The sequence below is a fragment of the Carassius gibelio genome, chromosome A9, assembly GCF_023724105.1.
Source record: "Carassius gibelio isolate Cgi1373 ecotype wild population from Czech Republic chromosome A9, carGib1.2-hapl.c, whole genome shotgun sequence".
In the NCBI taxonomy this organism is placed as follows: Eukaryota; Metazoa; Chordata; class Actinopteri; order Cypriniformes; family Cyprinidae; genus Carassius; species Carassius gibelio.
This window is the reverse complement of record NC_068379.1, coordinates 26,651,505-26,670,403: the sequence shown is the minus strand read 5'-3', so window position 1 is coordinate 26,670,403 and position 18,899 is coordinate 26,651,505. Positions and strand designations below refer to the sequence as shown.

At 31.1% G+C, this 18,899-nt stretch overlaps 1 protein-coding gene across 3 annotated transcripts in view; it reads right to left on the bottom strand.

Annotated features, from left to right (window-relative positions):
* Window positions 1-1,462: 1,462 nt before the first annotated feature.
* Window positions 1,463-18,899, bottom strand: part of LOC128020278 (RNA-binding motif, single-stranded-interacting protein 1) — a 60,885-nt gene continuing 43,448 nt past the window's right edge. For all 3 annotated transcript variants that reach the window (XM_052607114.1, XM_052607115.1, XM_052607116.1), the window contains exons 5-14: window positions 18,256-18,413; window positions 16,982-17,061; window positions 15,294-15,409; window positions 13,501-13,550; window positions 12,640-12,727; window positions 12,505-12,555; window positions 9,590-9,700; window positions 8,484-8,564; window positions 7,582-7,660; window positions 1,463-6,201 (exon numbers count right to left, since the gene is read on the bottom strand). In XM_052607114.1, the coding sequence (XP_052463074.1) occupies window positions 7,589-7,660; window positions 8,484-8,564; window positions 9,590-9,700; window positions 12,505-12,555; window positions 12,640-12,727; window positions 13,501-13,550; window positions 15,294-15,409; window positions 16,982-17,061; window positions 18,256-18,413 (807 nt within the window). In that variant the 3' untranslated portion in view covers window positions 1,463-6,201; window positions 7,582-7,588. The remainder of the gene's footprint in view (window positions 6,202-7,581; window positions 7,661-8,483; window positions 8,565-9,589; window positions 9,701-12,504; window positions 12,556-12,639; window positions 12,728-13,500; window positions 13,551-15,293; window positions 15,410-16,981; window positions 17,062-18,255; window positions 18,414-18,899) is intronic.

Below are 18,899 nucleotides of genomic sequence, written 5' to 3'. Positions count from 1 at the left end.
GTCTGATATGTTAAAAATTATAATAAAATAAAAATGCTAAATAATTTTGCCAAAATATTTGACTCAAAAAGTCCAGATGATTCAAGCTGTTCGTGACTGTGAGTTTAACAGCAGCAGCAGAGATTATTAACCGTAAATGAAAACATTTAAAACTCTGATTCCTCGATTTAAAAAAATAAATAAAAATGTAGCAAAACATTACATTCAGATGATATGAGGAACTCTCTGTGATTATCAGTGTCAGACTGTGTGTGTTGTTTTGTCTGGGGCTCGTGGGACAGGGGTACTATACTCTGGCTGTGACATCATCATCCTGGGGAGGGACTTTGATAGGATTCAGATCATCCCAGGAGCCAAACACGGGAACATCCAGGTGCACAGTTCACAGTCTCAAAATCCAACGTTTTTTTTGCTAAAACACTGACACTTGCTGGTCGAGATGAGTTACTGCAGGTCGCGGGGCAAACTCACTTCATCCAAAAATGACTACATTTATTATTCTGCATTTAATTTATTTCAGTAGATGGGGTTAACTTGTTGTATAATAATATATACAGTATAATATTTCTATCGTTATTTAATTTTTAATTTTATTTTTTTTACATAGACTTCATTCATAAATATTTGATCTAGCCAAATAAATTGTATTTCAAGCTATAAATAACTAGGAAAAAAATTCACTGTAAGAAATAGCCATAACTGTCTTTTTTACCAAATATTTCAGACACTATTACGGTAACTAAACACTGTAAATGACGTTTTCAGCTGGATTTTGAAAAATGGTTTTACATATAGCATGCATAAATCTATCAGGCCAAATAAATTGTATTTAATACTATAAAATAATTTCAATATTCTCTACTGAAATGTCCATGACTTTTTAAAATATTTTATTCATCTACACAATGTTTCCAGGTTTGGGAATCATCATTTTGGATTTTCAAAAAAAAAAAATATATATATATATATATACATATACATATATATATATATATATATATATATATATATATATATATATATATATATATATATAAAATGTGAAATGTATTTAAATAATCATGTTTTTAAACACAGATATATTTAAAATATATTTTATTTTTCTACTGAAATAAAATAGGAAAACAAGATTTTAAAAATGTAATAAAAAAAATACTTAGGACATACGGTTTAATATCTACACTATTTGTAGGTCACTTATGTAAGTAAACCATTGTCATGTGACTCTTTGTAGAGATGGTCAGATGTTGATCTGAAATCATGCTGGAGAACATGATCATCAGGTTTAGTTCATGTAACACAAGTCCTGCTTTATTAAATCAAAAAACGCCAAAAACTGATGCATTCCCTTTTCAGGCAAATCGTTAAGCTAATAACACTAATAACTTCTAAAGCAAAATAATGCATTCATTTTCACTAACGCTCTCAGATGTTTAGTCTGTGAATGAAGACACAACATGAATAAAACAAAAATGTGTTTTTATTCAAAAGTTCTTAAAGAAAATAACAGAAATAAAGCTTAATTAACAATCTACTAGAAAAACAAAGAGGAAAAGGGAGAAAACTTTTCTTTTTTTTTGGCTTAAACACTCAGAAAATAAAAGAAACAGATACAGAGGCAGGTTTCTGATAAACCGAATGTACAAGATACCGCTGACATCGAAAACAGAGGAAGAAATTACAAAATCAACTCTCATATAGACATCTCTATCAAAATCTTTTTATTGGTTTTTATTTTTCAAACAGTCTATACAAAACGTCTCTCTTCATAAATTATTACTTTTCATATAACTTAATGGCTGTCTAGTACATGATTTTTCATATTCATGAGCAATGTCTCTCTGCACAACAAGCCTTTCCAACTCTTTGACCCAGACACAGATTGGCACTTCGGATTCGGATGTTACTAGCAGCATGAGCCACACAAGAACTCCACACACACACACACGCACACACACACACACACACACAGATGCACGTCAAGAATGGACTCGGCTGTGAGCTGAGCACCGCAGATAACGCTGGACTCGGTCTGAAAGCAACAGTATAGAAGCTTGTTTCTGACACCGAAAAAAAAAAATAATAATAATAAAAGCAAATTGCGACTTTTTCCTCACAATTCAGATTTTTTTCTTGCAGTTATGAGTTTATACTGTATCTAACAACTTTTTTCCTTGCAATGGCAAATTTCTATATTTTTTCTCTCTCACATGGTGAGTTTATATCATGCAGTTGTAAGTTCTAAACTTCTAAAAGTTTGCAATCACAATTCTGACTTTATTTCCCCCTCACAATTCTTAACTTTTTATTCTTGCAATTCTGAAAAAACAGACAGAATGATGTAATGTTAACTTGCAATTGCAAAATATAAAGAAAACTCTGAAATGTGAGATTAAAAAGTTGCACTTACCTTATTTATTAAAAAACAAACAAACTGACATGTAAACTTAGAATTCAGAGAAAGTCTGAATTACAAGAATTTAACTTGCAATTGTGAGGAAAAAAAATTCAGAATTTTTGAGTGAAAAGATGAAAAGTCACAGTGACCTGTCTTTTATTTTCTGGGTGGAAAAAAATAAAAACAGAATTGTGAAATATAAACTTGCAATTACAAATGTATAATTTGGAGAAAAAAAATCTGACCTGGCGACATATCAGTTTGAAATTGCATGACAAAAGACAAAATCCTGAGATAAAAAGTTGCAATTACCTCTTTTAGATTTTATTCTGTGGAGGAAACAAAAACAGAATTTTTAAGATGAATTTAGAATTCAGAATTAACAGAATTCAGAGGGGAAAAGTCAATTGTGAGATAAAAAGTTGCAATTACTTTTAGTTTTTAATTCTGTGGTGGAAATTAAAACGGGAAAAAGTCAGAATTGTGAGATAAAAAAGTTGCAATTAACTTATTATACTGAGCTCGAAAAACCGAGAATTCAGAGAAAAAAAAGTATATTTTTTTTAATTCCGTGATAGAAACAAGCTTCAATACAACAGTGATGTCTCTGAAAAAACACAACTTTCAGCATCGCTGTTCCTCATCGGCTCTGTCTCTCTCTCGCGCACACTTTCTTGTCTACTTCCTATGGACTACTGGAATATCTCGTGATGAAAAGCAGCAGTTTTTTTTTGCTTCTGAAACGATGAATCTGAATGCTAAACAACACTACAACGACACTTTCAACGCACAACGTTCCTTATAACGATAAAAAAAATCTGTTTGAAGAAGAAGAGGATTAAAGTATTTAAAAACAAAAAACCTGACAGAAATCAAGTGTTTGTGGGCAGCTCCAGAGCTGGCCGTTTGGTCTGGAGGGGCGGGCTGAACCTGCTGCCCGACCAATCAAAACAGAGGACAACAAAACTCTGAGGTAGATAACCGGTCAACAAGACCCACCAGGTCAAAAACACAGTCTTTTGGAAGACAAATTAATGAATAAAGCCTTAATAAACTATATTGTGAGTTTAAAAGAAAATAAAAACATTTTCCTGTAATGGATGCGATTATTATTTCAAAGGCTGTGTCCTAAAACCTTGTGAGCTGCCAACTGTATTTTCCAGAAAAATCTGTTTTTTTTTTATTACCTGAAACATGTTGCATATATATATATATATATATATATATATATATGTGTGTGTGTGTGTGTGTGTGTGTGTGTGTGTGTGTGTGTGTGTGACTGTATAAACTATTTATATGATGCAATTATTAAAATCAAGCATGCAAAACATGTTGGTTGGAGTTATATGTTTGATGTTTATAGTAAATGTTTGCTTTATACTTACATTTTTCATTCCTGTTCTAAATTGCATCACATTTAAAGAATTCATTGTGTGGCGAGGAGAACTAAAACACATGCTTATAGTGTTTATGTTTGTAAATTTACACTGTTTCCAAATGTAATAAAATTGCGAAGTATCTGCCTTTTTTTTCCTTCTCAATTTTGCCACGGTGTGACTTATATACACCAAAACAACGTGTATAATGCAATTACATAACGCACCTGTATTTTACATTATTAAGAACTTAATAATAAAACTGCAGTTTACAGTATCTGTGTTTTTTATTTCTCAACAATGCAATTTTGACCCGGTGTGACTTATAGCGTGCCGTATTTTCCACAAAATACGGTACATAGGCAGTTTGAAATCTACTTTTGGAAGCATCACACATATCCTTCACTTAACCTGCTAACTGTCACCCCGTCCCGTATACGGGACGCCTACGTTGACTATACTATATTACGATCAAATTTAATCTAATCTTGACAAACTATATATCGTTGGAAAGGTCTAAGACTCCCAAATATATATTTTACCAATATTTTTTGTTAAAAATTATGTAGGAAAAGTAATAGATTATTTTATGACAAGAGTGCACCCTCAGAAATCTACATTACAAAAGGAGCTTTGACCTTTGTTTAAAAAAAAGACTTCCTCGTTGCCTTTTTCTCTATCACATTTTAGAAATCATCAGAAGTTATATATCACTTGAAAACATAAAATCTCAAAATGTATCCTTTAAAACCCATTTTAAAATCAGACATTGCATTACCATGTAAAAGGCACATCAAAATCATGTTACAAAATGTTTTCAGTCATGAGTTATAAAAATTTAGGTTTGTATCATGCACATTCAAGTCTATCTTCAAAAACGTGAATGACAGTTAACAGGTTAAAGACAAATTCATGATGCATTTTAGGTGAAAAATTCATCTCAAAACTGTTGAAAATAGGGTAAAAATAGTTCAATTCTAATTAAAAACAACTAATATTTTTCTGTGCTTTGAACTGTGATTTTACTGCTAATATTCCAATGCAAAACTCCAGTGAAATCTATTTGCACGATGCATGTGGATCGTGCAGAATTACTGAACTATGTAGGCAGCTCACGAGGGTTTTGGAATGGCGCGGTCGTTTCAATCTGTCCTCGTTCCATGTTTTAGTTTCAGTTGTCTCCGCTCTGTAGTGATGTCTTCGTTTAGTTTGTGGCACTTGCCGGATCCAAATCATCCTTCAAATCGGTGTCCGCATCTCGCCAACTAAAGACAGCTGAATGCATATGTACAAAGAAGGCACATTCTCCACAACTGCAACCTAGTCTGTTATAAAGTCTCAGCGTGGCCTGCCTCGAGAGAAAACAACGTCACTGTCTTTGGTGAAGTAAACTTGAAAGTGCCGAGATTTGTTTGTCTGCTATAATAAACCGAGCACTAAAATCTACACTGTCACCTCTCCTGAAGAAGCCTGCTGCTGAAAGTTACCACGGGAGGTTTTACTCTGAACGATATTCGATCTGACTGACAGGCCACGCCTCCATCCCGCCCCCTCATTAGAATACAAGACAAAGCTCCTCCCCCTCCCACACGAGTTCATCTAAAGCTAAACTACAACACCGAGATTTATAAACGAAAAGGCAATTATCAAAAATGTGATCGTTCAGCAGAATTTCTACCACATTCAAACAACCAAAGGCTCGTCGTCACCTCTGATTATAAAAACATTAAATCCTATTAAAACTCCATCAGTGTCACTCGAAAAGATCGGAAAAAGCAAAACACCGAAATCCAAGCACGGCAAAAATTTTACTCTGCGAGATGCTAAAAAAGCCCTATTCAGCTGATTTACAAGGCAGCGGCCGGACGGCTTTTCTTCGGCTGCTGTACGGGAAAGAGTTTAAGGCAAATCGTAAAAGACGGACAGATCGGTCAGACCGAAAAGATGAAGCACACGACAAAAACACATCAACAACACTCACACCACAAGCACAAACGCATCTTTCTCAGGATGTCCGGCTGATAAATCTCTAAAAACAAACGTCTGTTTCAGTACAAAAGAAGAGAGAGAAAGAGAAAAAACGAATCTGAAATCATAAAAATAAGAAGAATCTCCATGATGATGAAGTTCCTGCATCTACGTGACGGTCCTTGGTAAAAAATAAGCGTTGTTTCCTTAGTAAAATAAAACTTGTCTTTTTCTTCCCATTTTGTTTTCTCTTTGTCAGCATCCTCTGATGAAATGAATCCTTGATTTGCACCTAATGGAACTTATACCAAAATAGTTGAAGTAGTTTTATTATAAAAACCGAGGAACTCATCGTAGAACCTGTGCAAAAAGTCGATTCATCGGTAGAGCCGGTGCTTCAGAGGAAGCTGTTATTGATTTAGCAGTCGTCTCCTTTCGTTCTCTCGAACCCCGGGAACCCTGCAACAGAATCAAACACTTTAAATCCACAGCAAGGATGCATTAAATTGAGCAAAAGTGACACTTCTATAATGTTAAAAAGACTTGTATTTCAAATAAATGCTGTTCTTTTGAGAGTTCTGATCAATTTCATTGAGACTATTATATAAACATTTTATATATAGTACAGACCAACAGTTTGGAAACATTACTATTTTTAATGTTTTTGAAAGAAGTTTCTTTTGCTCATCAAGCTTGCATTTATTTGATCAAAAATACAGAAAAAACTGTAATATTGTGAAATATTATTACAACTCAAAATAATAGTTTTCTATTTGAATATACTTTAAACAAATAATTTATTCCTGTGATGTAAAACTGAATTTTCAGCATCATTCCTCCAGCCTTCAGTGTCACATGTAACATCAGTCGATCACATGATCATTTAGAAATCATTCTAATATTCTGATTTATTATGAGTGTTGGAAACAGTTCTGCTGTCGAATATATTTGATGAATAAAAGGTTAAAAAGAACTGCATTTATTCAAAATAATAAATAAAAATTCTAATTATATATATTATAATAATATATATTCTTTAATATCACTTTTTATCAATTTAGCACATCCTTGCTGAATAAAAGTATTGATTTTATTTTTAAAAAAAGAAAGAAAAAAATAATTACTGACCCCAAATTACTTACCAGTAGTGTATATTGTTATTACAAATATTAACATTAAATCATTAAATCCATTTTTAAAAAACATTAAAAATAGTAATGTTTCCAAACTTTTGGTCTGTACTGTATATATATATATTAATATATATATATATATATAAATACTTAAAATTTTCGTATTCTCTGTATTTTTTCAATTTTAGTATTTCTACTTATTTTTAAAGTGCATTTAAAGTACTAGTAATTTTTTTGTGTATTTTTTATGCTTTAGTAACAGTTATTTTAGTACACAGAGTTAAAATAAATGAAAATAATAAATTCAGAAATAGGTTATTCTAAATCGTACTAATATTTCACAATACTACTATTAATAATTGAAAATAAATGTTTAGTGTATTTTCAATTTCTTAGCAACAACAAAAATCATTTTTTTGAAAAAAGAAATCATCATCTGATTTTCAATTTTCATTTTACTTGAAGTTTTAGCAATTTTGATTTGTTTTTTTTTGTAAGAATGTATATAACAAAAATATATAAAGTTTTGTATTTTATTTTAGTTAATGCTTATTTTATTTCAAACTACAAAAATATTTTTTTCTTTACTTTTTTAGTTAACTATAACAACCTTAGTCCTTTCTGATTTTTATTTCATTAATGTTCAAGCAGTTTCTTGTAAATGCACCTCTTGTATGTGTGGATGTAGAGATGTGATTTGCAGTACCTCTTCATCACTTGGCCTGCTGATAGGTATACGGTGAATGATCACTGGACGATTCCACCTGAGGTTGTGGACTGTTCTCCTGCAACAAAACACAGCGTTTCATTTCTCACATCTATACACCAAACCAGCACAACCTGCACAAATCATGCATGTTGGGCTGAAAAATTCTTCATTATTTTAATATATTTAAAAATGTTCTAAAGCAGAAATTAGCAAAAAATCTAAAGGCAATACCCACAGTATTACAATGCATAAATATTTAATAGTTCAATTTAAATAATAATTTACTGTTATTGTTGTTATTATTATTATGCATCACAGTAATGAGGATTTAGGAAGAATTGGATTAATTGTCATGAAAATAATCTCACAGTGTAAAACAATGTCATCAGTCCTAAAAATGAAATACCACTGGATTCAAATAGAGTATTCTCTGTATTACTGTAAAAATAATATTAATAATAATATTATTGTAATAAAATAATTTTTTATTGCAATATAATAAATAAAAAAATAATATATATATTAGGCAATGCATAAAAAGTAGAAAATACTTCAATTTAAATATTATTATTATTTACCTATTATTGTTGTATTATAATTGTGCCTCATAGTAATGAAGATTTAGTGGTGAAATAACCTCTCAGTTTAAAAAACAAACAAACAGTGTTCCTAAAACAGGCTTTAATTTCTTCTGAAATATTCTATTTTATTTCTTTTGTTAAATTTGGTTCCCTGGACATGCTCTTCACAGGTTTTTCGTGCGATTCACTCTAAAACATTTCAGCACAGCTGCAAGGACACTCTGTTCCTGAACGTTTCTCCATTTATGGTGATTGTGAATTCAGTGCAGGACGAGGTTAAATCTGTGTCTGGGAAAGTGTTTTTCGTCATGAACGCACCTCTACTGAGACGGTGGTGGTCTGCATGTGAGAGTATTGAGGGATGTACGGCCCCTGGAGAGCTGGACTCGCTGTCATATACTACAGAGAGAGGGATGAGAGAGATTCACATGGACACATCAACATATGTTGCTTCAGTACAAATCTGCACACACTGTGTTTCGTGCTCTCATTCAGTCAGCAGTTCATTTTGTTGCTTTTGTGTATTTCTGCTGAGTTGTGCATGAGTCATGTGTTGCCTGCATGAGTTTAAATATATACATTTTTTGCAATCAGTTTGTCTATATAATGCAAAAAAATAGTATTTTTAGAATTTTCTACATAACACTTGATTTTTCATTATGCACAGAAAATGTTATTCCATGTTTTAATTGCAACTTGATTATTCACCAGTAGGTGGCTAGGCATTTAAGATCAGTCATGCAGATTACTATAAATAGAATACTAACACTATTTCAGCAGAATATGGTATGCACAATGCATAAAAAAATGATACCATCATGCAAAAGACTTGGTTGAGACAATGCACAAAAAACACACTGCATAGAAAAACTATCCCACAATGAAATGCACTCACTTGACTCAATGCACATGTCCTTTTTTATGTTCAATGCAAATAATACCACAGTTGAATTTCAATATTACTGTATTTCTATTCACTATTTGTGTTTTTATTGGGTTGCCAGATGTTACGAAATTAGGAATGTTTAATTAAAAATGCGAATAAAAAACACTGCATAGAAAAACTATCCCACAATGCAATGTACTCACTTGACTCAATGCACTTGTTCTTTTAAAAATGTAATGACAAAAGTAATATCACGTGTATTTTAACTTCGATTCATTGTTTGGGTTGCCAAATGTTAGGAATTTAGGAACTTTTTATTTAACTGCCATTCACATGCAATGTGATGAGGTCATTTGACACCAATATAACATAACTATATTTATCATATATTTATATTTCACAGTGCATACTGTTCTGCAGTGGTAGGCTATTGCATTCTGTCTGCATTCACAGGTTTCAACAGCTGTGAAATTATTTTGCGGATCTTGAAGAAAGAAGACAACACATATGTAAGCACTCAAGTGTTGGTTTTGCTCACCGTTCCTGCGCTGCCCATAGAGAGGTGACTCATCTGCTGAGTGAGAGGATTCATCATGGACGCAGGCTGCAGAGACATGGAGTGATCTATAGAGGGCGATAACACTGCTCCCTATAACAAAATGGGACAGTTACAGTACATTTATTCATTTAGGAAGTAAAAGCAAGAAAGGCACACGCATACACTTCCTTTCCACAGATAATACTGTTAACTAAAAATCGTTAACTGAAATAAAGCTGTTATTTAAATTTTTTCATCAGATAATTTTTTTTTTTTTACTTTGAAATGTTGCCTTGGAAAGTAATATTTGACTATTTTACTCAATATGTATTTTCAAGCTCTCCAGTATTATTGTTAAATGAAACTAAACCTGTTCTTGTTCTTTGAAATGCAACTGAAATAAAATACAATTGAAATAGTATATGAAAAACCTAAACTAAAAAAATTATTATAAACGAAATATAAAACAATAAGTTATTAATTGGTATAAATAATAATTGATTATTTTACTCTATATGTGTACTACATACTTTTAAGCGTAAGCAGTTTTGATTTGCTGCTCTTTCAGTGTTGTCATTGCTAACTAAAATATACAAATTTGCTGTCATCAATTAAAATAAATCTGAAATAAAATGCAAATATTAGATAAAAAATAAAAAAATAAATAGAAAATGAGATGTTGACTTGGCAAGTAACTGAAATAATAAAAGATAATAAAAATGTATAAAAAAATAAAAAATAAAATGAAGCTGCGGCAATTAACTGAATATAAAATTAAATAAAATTTTAAAAATTTAAAAGGAAAATTAAATGTTTACTTGGCAAGTAACTGGAATAATAAAATATAATAAAAATATATTTAAAAAATGCAGTGGCAATTAACTGAAAATAAAATAAAATAAAAAAAAAGTTAAATAGAAAATGAAATGTTTTCTTGGCAAGTAACTGAAATAATAAAATATAATAAAAATGTTAACAAAAAAAAAAACTAAAAAAAATTTAAACTGGATGTTGTGACAATTAACTGAAAAGAAAATGTTGACAATTGAAAATGAGATGTTGACTTGGCAAGTAACTAAAATAAAATAAAATAAAATAAATAGAAAATAGAAAATAAGATGTTGACTTGGCAAGTAACTGAAATAAAATAAAATAAAATAAAGGACAAACTCCTTATGAAGTACACATGTCAGGGCACTTTCGTGTGATTGGAGCACCCAGGTCTCTCTGGGATGTGCGTGATGAGCCCTGGTTTCTTATTCTGTGAGTCAGACTCTGTAAATCTCTAAACCATCAGCGTCATAACTGGCCTTTAACTCCACAGTTTCCTCATTTCTGATCGCCGACGCTCACTCTATAAGTACTGACTCACACCAGTCATTACACACACATTACTTACATATAATACACACACCCACACAAAAACAAACACACAAAGAGTCTCATTTAGACTCTCCCTGTATGACAGAGTCATTCATGCAGCTTCACTTATTACCATCAATGATCTCACACACATACACGCACACACACTGTAATCCAGCATCTGGGTGTGATTAGGTGTTAGTGCACGTATACACACACACACACACACACACACCTCACACCAGTGTTTCCTGCACAACAGTGATGGCCATCGCTGCTCTTCAGAAGGAAACACACGTCACTTATCAAGGACTAAATGTCAGCGGTTTGCTTCAAACAATGTGGCTCCTAAAAGCTGCTTCTCAAACAATTCAACTATTGAATTAAACCACGGACATGTAGGTGTGTGTTCTTTGTAGAAATGTTATTTTAGTATCACTGATACACTGTGATAGTTTTTGTTAATATTCCGAAGTGTATTTTACTTTTATTTGTTCTGATTTCACTTTAAATTTAGTAAAAGTTTTAGTAATTGTATTGTGTATTTCTGTAATTATTATTTTATATATATATATATATATATATATATATATATATATATATATATATAGATATAGATATATATATATATATATATATATATATATATATATATATATATATATATATAGTTTTTAAATGTATCTTTGTTTTGTATCTTGTTTTCGTTTACTTAGCTTTAGTATTTGAAAATGAGACTGGAGTTTTTAATATATCATTTGATTTCAATTCAAAATTGTATTTTATTTTTAAAGTTATAATATATATATATTTTTTTAATGGTTAATGTTTTAGTTAACTACATAATACATATGACAATAATAAAAATAAAATAAAATAATAATTATTGTATAACTTTTTCACAGTAATTCTATAAATAATTTTTTTTAAGATTACAGAAACTTAATTTTGTCTAATTTCTAACTGGTTGACACAAACAAGTTATTACAAATGGTAATTTATATTAAATAACATAAATTACATTTTATATTATAAATAAAAATAAATAAATACAATAATAAAACAAAATAAATATTATAAATATAGCCAAGTATATTACTACTAAAATGAATTAAAATAAAACAAAATATAATATAATATATTACATGTAAAATTACAAAAAAATAAAATAAATAAATAAATAAATAAAAAAAATAATAATATTATAGTAATTAATATAGCAGCTATTATATTAATACCGGTGTGTCTAAATAAAATGAAACATTTCTTTATAAATGCAAACTCTTCATTCTGTTCGGATGCAAACCTACTGTGCCCTCCTGTCAGCTTCATAACTTTATTATTGTGCATAAGCTTGTTGATTCTGATTACTCACAAACTGCTGTGCTTTCTGCTTCAGTATGTTTGTTCTGACTCTCTGTCCCTGTCGCCCACACTCTCAGTCTATGAGCAGTCAGGATGAAGTTCAAGTGTATCTCTCCCACACACACACACACACACACACACACACACACACACACACACAGCTCAGGACAATCACAGACGACGCTCACCGGATGCTGCATGATGTAGGGCTGATGGGTGACCCAGGATGGATTCTGTACCTGAATAATAAAACACAGATTCTGTGAGACCTGGATCTGTCTGGAAGCAGTAGAGTTCGATCTGAACTATATATCGTGTGTTACCTGGTATGTGGACATAGGAGTGATGTAAGGAGAAAGTGGGGTCTGTGTCATCATTCTGTTTGTAATACTGTAGGCAGTCGGATAGAATCTGGAGAAAGATTAAAACGGCATATTTAAGCAATAATGTTTGACAGGTCCTGGAGTATTATAAATATTATTATTCTGATGAAATGAACATTTTAAATTTAGATTTTTTTTTTGCCTTTGACCGCTTACAGAAAAAAAAAACAAAGTATATATATATATTTTTTTTACTGGAAAAATTTACTTGAAAAATACCCTTAAATAAAAACAGTGAGTTGGAAAAATGAAAAAAAAAAAAAAACCTAAACATAAATTAGTTTTTAATTAAATTTAGAAAGGTTACCTTGGCAATTAACTGAAAAACATAAATAAAAATAAAATAAAATAAAATAAAATAAACTTAAATTAAATTAAATTAAATTAAATTAAATTAAATTAAATTAAATTAAATTAAATTAAATTAAATTAATAAAGAGTTTCTAAGAGCTGGAAAATGGATAATTTAATGAATTAATGAATTAAATGACTATAATTACTAAAATTAAACTATATTTAAACTTAAATAAACTACAAATATTTTAATGAAAATAAAGCTGAATTAAAATAATCAAACAAAAACGTTAACCTAAAAAACTTGAGCAAAAATTTGAAATGCAGAAGTACAAAAATTACTCAATCAGAAAAAAAATACATAATAATGACAAAAAGCACATAACAATGAATAAAACGTGAACTAAGATGGAAAAGAAAAGAGAAAATATCCAAATAACATCTAATAAGTACTACAATAGTATATAAATAATACTATATTAACTCAGGACTCTGGTGGTCTCGTACCCATTTTGCATAGCAGCTGTGTTTGGGTCGTATGTGAGTGTCATTCCAGTCTATGAGACAGAAACAGAGAGAAATAAAACATCATTCTTACACAATTCTGCTCATAGCTGCTTTTGAAGGGATGAAAATGAAGTCAAAAGTGTTGAAATGATTTCATACATCCACTAAAAGACACTGAGCAAAAATGATGAAGAAAAGTGTTCGTTAAAAAGTACGTGAAGTGAAAAGCTCCTACAGTATTTCAACACAGATACAGACTAAAAATAAAACCCGTTAAACTGTATAAGAGTTAATGAACTGATCTGGCTTGTATTTTAAGGGAAAATTTGTGTGAAGGCTGTTAATGCTTTGTTTTTATATACTGCAATCCCAGAATGCATTGTGACAAAATCACATGGAGGTTGGTTATACATACCAATAATTAAATCCCAAAGATAAGTGATTAATATACATACACACGCACATTTTAATTTAATTTTTTTATTATTTAATTTGTTTAAATCACTGCGTGCATTTCGGGACTAGTTAATGACTAAATCTATTCAAGATAGCGAACAAAGCTAAAGAAATTTTGATTATAAATATGAATAAATAAATAAATCCTGAAGTAAATCAAATTAAATAAAAAATGTAATACAAAAAAAAATAATACAAAAGTTTATTTTATATTATAAATGAGACACATTTCAGACACAGAATTCATTGCAAATAAAAAAATAAAAAAATAACTTAAAATTGACAGACAAATAAAAATACGTTGATTATAAAAATAATACATTCTGACCCCCCCCCCCCCCCCCCAAAAAAAACTATATAAAAAAAAATAATCAAATATATTATACTAAAACTGGTGTGCAGAAATGAAAGAAAGAAACATTTCTTTATGAACAATGCATTGCAAAGCAAAATAAGTGTTGATTATAAATATAATGAATTAAATCCTGAAGAGTACTGATCAAAATAAAATAAAAAAGAAATAGAAAATAAGAATATAATAATTAAAAACAATAATAAAGTAAAATAAAAAGAAATAGGTTATTAATATTGGTCAAATCAATTCAAGATGTCAAACAAAGCTAAATAAATGTTTATTATAAATATGATTAAATCCTGAAGTACTAATAAAACCAAATTAAATTAAATTAAATTAAATTAAATTAAATTAAATTAAATTAAATTAAATTAAATTAAATTAAATTAAATTAATACTGGTCAAATCACTTCATTATGCCAGACAAAGCTAAATAAATGTGTATAATAAATATGATTAAATCCTGTGCTTTCTGTGCTATCAACAACAAAATTAAATAAAAAATTGGTATTTTATTGGTTATTATATTAATACCGATCAAATCACTCAAATCAAGATGTCTGACAAAAGTAAAAGAAACGTTGATTAAAAACACAATTAATTAAATCTCAAGGAGTAGTGATCAAAAAACTGATTTACAAAATATTGGCATGCTATAGTTTTTAAAACTAAGTATCACATCTGATATCACTCGTCAAGGTACATTTCAGTTCACTAGGTTCGGGAAATGACTAAACGGTTTACACACACACACACACACACACACACACACACACACACACACACTTCTCAGTCTCACTTCTGTGGTTCATGTAATATATGACTGTGCTGGTGTAGCTTGTATAAACACACACACACCCACACACACACACACACATCCCTGCTGTCCGTGTGTTCACTAACAAGCAGAGACAGGTGATATATGTCCACAAAACAGATCCGGACACACAACATGGTGATGGAGCAAAAGAGCAGTACTCACAAGTCTGGTCTCTCCATCTCTGGCCCAGGCTCGTCCGTTCTGCGCATATTTATTTTGACTCAGACGCTTCTTCTGGCCTCCGTCCGCAAACTTGCACAGCAAGGGCTCTGATGGGGCTACAGACACACACATGACCTCTCAGCGTGATGATGAGTGCTCACGCAACGCTTTAACCAAAACCATCACAGCAGAAAAGACGTGAGATCTCGTTAAACTGCTGAACGCTATTCACGGAGTCACATTTTAGCATCCTCTGAAACACTTTCCTTTTGGATGACATCACTAATGACTCTTATTTTTAGCCCCTCCCCCTCTGACTCCATTCTGGAATTATATATAAAACCCACTTTTCACAATCAGATCGATTCTTGATAGAGAGAGGCACAAATATAACTGCAGAACATCAGGTGAATATGGCCAACGTTTGTTTTCATTCGTTTCGGCCTATTTCAAGATTTGAGACGACAAAATGATAACGACAGATAAAGATTGAACCCTTTTGGAGATTTTAGAGTAACATCACTCTACTCTTAAAAGCAAAGTGCTTTAGTTAGTTATTCCGCATCATTAGAAAAATAAAATTAAAAAATCATACTTTGGTAAACAGTAATTATGAGATTAAAAAGTGGTATTTATTAGATAAATTGTAATATCCACAATTTTTTTTTTTTTTTTTTTTCAGAATTTTGGCTTTTTGACATAATTATGACTTTTTCTTGGCCAATTTTGACTTTTTATCTCAGAGCTATGACTAACTATGACTTCTCATAATCACGACTGTCATCATTTTCCTTTTTGACAATTATGGCATGTTTTATCTTATAACTATGATTAAGAATGTCATTATTTTGACATTTTATCTCATAATTATGACGTTTTATCTCAATTTTAAACTTTTTATGAATTACGAAAATTATGATTTTTTTTTCTTGTGTGAAAATTTAGTTTGAAGTTTTTTTTTTTTAATCTAGACTTACAAATATAATCTACATTTAATATTTACATATTTACAATAACATTTACTGTCTTCATTTGGACTATTTTTATCTCAATTTAAATTAAAATTTTTATGTCCAAAATATGTTATAATTCAACTTTTTAATTATCAAAGTGGGTTTTTCCAAACATGTATAATGTATTATTTTATTGTTATTTTATTAGCTATTTTTTAACTTAATAATTTAATATTTTTTAAAAAAAAATTTACAAACCATGATATTGATTACTTTATGACTGTCATATTATTTACTTTTTATCTCATAATTATACCTTTTATTTAATAACTAACTTTTTGTTATAATTAAATTGACTTTTTTTCTTATATGGCAGAAATGGGTTTTCATAATTGAAAGTAATTTTTACTCTGTTTTATTAAATGCATTTTATGTTTCTTTTTCATGATAGATTTGCAATATCTATTAAATTACTGGCTTTCAACCATAACATTTAAATAATTTCAAGCCCTGTTTTCTTCCAGACTGAATATCAATGTTGCATGAAGAAACACATGTAATGATGTTGTATATTTTCAACTTTAATCTCTTTTTTTTGTTGCACTCAGAAACGTACCCTCTCCTTGGAAAGAAAAGTCATGCATGTTTGGAAACAATATATGAACGCAGACATATTTTAATCTTTTCATGAGCAGTTGTATTAAGTAAATGTGAAGCATGGAGACGCACACTTACCCATAACTCCAGCTGGGGTTTTGAGATATTTCCCGTTGAAGTGAGAGATGACAGCTTCACATTTCTCTGTCGACTCCATCCTAGAGAAACACAGTAAAGGATTACACATTTCACTCTCGGTTTAGATATAAAGCATCATTCCCATCACCTGCACCAGCTGTCAGTGTTGAGAAACATTAAAGTCATATGAAGAGCAGCTAGGGGATTTTGCATTACTAAACTACAGCACAATGCACTCATCTTAATGCATGATCCTTATTGTCCTTTTCCTGACATTTAAACTTGATTTTAGTGAAACGTTTCAGTCGGTTCATTTAAGTGAATTAACATGTGCCCTCTGCAAGGCGTTTTTACACATTAAAAAGTTTTGCAATAATATATGTAGTTAAATATTGCTGTTAATTTCTATATTTTGTTATATCCGTGCATAAATCTTACTCCAGTTCATTCAGAGTGGAAAGCATGCTCGGATTATTTTAACAGCAAACAAATACATTGCAATCCATTTCAAAATGAATACAGAAATTTGTATTGCATATCATCAAAAGAGTCATGCAAACTGAGATTTTCATAAATGTTTAGACATGCCGAGCTTTGAAACCCATATCAACAGAAGATTTGCCAATATGTTTTGTTTATCACAAAAAAATAAAAAGTTATTATGAAAACGCGTTCATCTGATGAAATAAACCAGTTCAGTTTCCTTTAAGGGGTTTTTCTCTCAAATGAGCAGGAATAACCCTTTTAAGGTTAATAAGTCATCAAAAGAGAGTAGAAACTGACATTTTTGTCAATTTTTATACATGCAGAGCTATGAAAATCATAAAGACGTCACGTTTAGCCAATGCATTCTGTGTTTCTCATTAAAAACTCTTTTTTTTTCATTATTTTTAGTTATATCAATATTTCGAAATTCGAAACTCCTTCATCTGATTAGATAAACCAGGTCAGGGGTTTTTCACTCAAGTGTGTGAGAATAACACTTAGTAAATTTACGACAAGTAAAAACTTGTGCTAAGAGATGTTCAGAGAGCTTATATGTCAGATGCACAGCTATGTTTTTAAGGAACTGACTGGCGCTAGGAATCATGGGAGAATCTGAAGTGTTTGTGTTGCGGTGGGCAGAATGCCAGGGGCTTTCCAGGACGCATGATTCCCTGACGGACGCTGTAGGATTGAACCGTAGTTGGTACATAGAAGGGGAATTCACAAAGAACGATAGCGTGACAACAAGAGTTGACCTGGTGATTCGGGGTCAGATACCAGAGCCTCACCTTGCGAATCCGACCCCTCGGCTGGCCCCGTTGGTGTCCCGCAGTATGCGTGTGGACACGACCTGTCCGAAGGGCTTCAGCATGGCCTCTAACTCCTGTTCGTCCATGCTCAGCGGCAGATTAGATATGTAAAGGTTAGTGGGGTCCTGCTCTTGTTGCTGTCGGGAGAGAAGAACAAAACAAAAACGGGGAAACTTTTACCATTTGATTGGGTTTCCTGATGCAAAAGCCACTGATTAATAACATCAAAATGAGCTCAAGTTGTATTGAACATGGATCTTTTGTGTAAAGAAGAACAATTACTGTTATTTTTAGCACATGTAGGTTAAGCACACCTGTAAAAACACCTCAGATCTTATTCACACACACACTGTCGGAGCTCCTTCATAGTTTATACACACTTTATCATTTAACAGAGGAACACCTGAAGACCTGACAACAGAAATCAGTGGACATCCACATCTGCAAGTCAATAGTGGGCCGCTTACAAAACCTAGTGTGCTGCATGCATGGATGCCTTCTTACATGTCCCAACAATCCCGAAGAGACAAGTAGTCTGTCTCAAAATACATGGCATAACCACGACCAATCAGATTCAGTTTTGTGGAACTGGATTTTGGACCAATTGGATTTGACTGTGGGCG